The 2,067-nt window shown below is 54.0% G+C and overlaps 1 protein-coding gene across 1 annotated transcript in view; it reads left to right on the top strand.

Annotated features, from left to right (window-relative positions):
* GUITHDRAFT_138988 (hypothetical protein) overlaps positions 1-1,123 on the top strand; it is a gene marked incomplete at both ends in the record, with an annotated part of 8,099 nt that extends 6,976 nt beyond the window's left edge. The window contains 3 exons of the mRNA XM_005832337.1: positions 355-403; positions 497-757; positions 923-1,123. Coding sequence (XP_005832394.1) covers positions 355-403; positions 497-757; positions 923-1,123 — 511 coding nt within the window. The remainder of the gene's footprint in view (positions 1-354; positions 404-496; positions 758-922) is intronic.
* Between the last annotated feature and the right edge of the window lie 944 nt (positions 1,124-2,067).

The raw sequence follows: 2,067 nt of genomic DNA, 5'->3' as shown, positions 1-2,067 counted from the left end.
GTCATCATCATCATCATCGGGCTCTCCCACTCGTCATTTCCAACTTCGCTCACTTCTGATTTGGAAGGATGTGGGAGCTGCAGCTAGAGCATTGGGCAAGCACTGGGCAAGAGCTCGTCATCATCGGTTGCGACCTGTAAACACGAGAGGAGGAGGGCGTGTATGAGTACGAGTAGGAGGACGAGGAAGGAGGCGGACTAAGAGGAGGAGGAGGAGGAGGAGGAGAAGGAGAAGGAGAAGGAGAAGGAGAAGGAGGAGGAGAGAAGAAGAGAAGAGGAGGGTGGGTCGGGGGAGCAGGGGGATCAGAGGAGAAGTGGGAGAAGGAGTGGTTCTATTTGACCTTCATGTGTGTAGGAGCCTCAAGTACTGGAAGGACACGAGCAAGTCGGACAAGACGTTCCTGGTAATGCAAAGACCTTACAACCAGCTCCCTGTCTCCTGCGCTTCGTTCTTCTCCCCCCTTGTTCCTCTGCTCCCTCTGATGATCCTGCGACAGGATGTCAGGGATCTTGTTCACGCCATCGTCGAGCTCTTCGCTGAGACTTCTGATCGGCACGCTGATCGTAACGGCGCTCGGCTCGAAGCTTCCTCCTCTTCTCCCCTCCTCGACTTCGACCATCACATCGGCCTCTCCCCCGACCCTGACTGGGACGAAGCCTTCCCTTCCGCCCGAGACGAGAACAGTGACGAGGAGAGGAAGGATGAGGGGGGCTCTAGCGCCAGGAAGCATGTTTCCAGGAAGAAAAAGGCAAGCAAGGTTGTATTTCCTCTTAGTCTACCTCTTACACTTGCTGTCCTCCTTCTCCTCCTCCTCCTCGCATTCCTCCATAATCTCTTTCTTCTCCTTCCCGTCCTCCTTTTTCTCCTTCTCATTCTCGAACTCTTCCTGCATCATGCGGAAGCCTCTGACTGTCGCTGCTAGTTGTTGTGGAGTGTGCACTACAGCAAGACGAAGGAGCGATGGTTCTACTACAACAACGATACCAAGCAGAGGGTAAGGGCATGGAGCAAGGAAGACGTGTGGAGGAGCGACGGAGGCGATGTTGGGGAGGGGCTGCGAAGAGGAAGGAGGGTGGCAGTGGCTGAAGGGGAAGGAGAAGCAGAGGAGGAGGGACGTGGATAAAGAAGCATGGGCAGGAGCAAGTAACGCTGCATGCAGGAGTGGAAAGCGCCTGAGGTGAAAGGATGGGTCTTGCGATCAGGGTCAGGAAATCATCGTCCTTACAAGGGCCTCAAGGTTGAACACGTTCTTTCAACTTGTCTCGTGCTCCCGCTCTCTCTTCCTTCTTCCTTTCCTTGCTCCTGCTCCTGTGCTGCTTCTTCAGCTTCTCTCGTACTCCTCCCTTTCTCCTCTGTTCAGTTGTGATCTTCGTGTTTCTCTGACATGCAATCAAGAGCTGCTGCTGCTGCTGATGATGATGAATGTGATGATGAAGATGATGGAGATGATGAAGATGATGGAGATGATGATGGAGATGATGATGGAGATGATGATGATGATGATGATGATGATGATGATGATACGCAGACGTACTACTATAACCCGGTGACCAAAGAAGTGAAGTACGAGCCCCCGATTCCGAGGAAATGACAAGAAAGGCACTATTGACTTGTACAGATGTATTCTAAACATGAACAACAACACTAGACATCCTCTACTTTCATATCTCACAATCCCAAGGCCTGCCCTCCTCCCCTCCTCCCTCTTGTTCCTCCTCCACCTAGCTTCATATCTATCCACATCCTGCCTCGCTGGCTCCATTCTCTTCCTCTTCCTCTTCCTCCCCCCCTGCCGCTATCTTGACCGCCTCCTGTACCACCAGATTCCGATGCCCACCAGAAGCAGGAAGACGACGCCGCTGACGATCGACGCGAGGATGGCTAGACAGGCACAACACTTAGGGGAGGAAAATGAGGAGGAGGCGGAGGAGGAGATGGGAGGAGGAGGAGGAGGAGGAGGAGGAGGAGGAGGAGGAGGAGGAGGAGGAGGAGGAGGAGGAGGAGGAGGAGGAGGAGGAGGAGGAGGAAGGAGGAGGAGGAGGAGGAGGAGGAGGAGGAGGAGGAGGA

The sequence above is a fragment of the Guillardia theta genome (assembly GCF_000315625.1).
Source record: "Guillardia theta CCMP2712 unplaced genomic scaffold GUITHscaffold_35, whole genome shotgun sequence".
Taxonomy (NCBI): domain Eukaryota; class Cryptophyceae; order Pyrenomonadales; family Geminigeraceae; genus Guillardia; species Guillardia theta.
The sequence above is the reverse complement of the archived record's forward strand: the minus strand, read 5'-3'. Positions and strand labels throughout refer to the sequence as shown.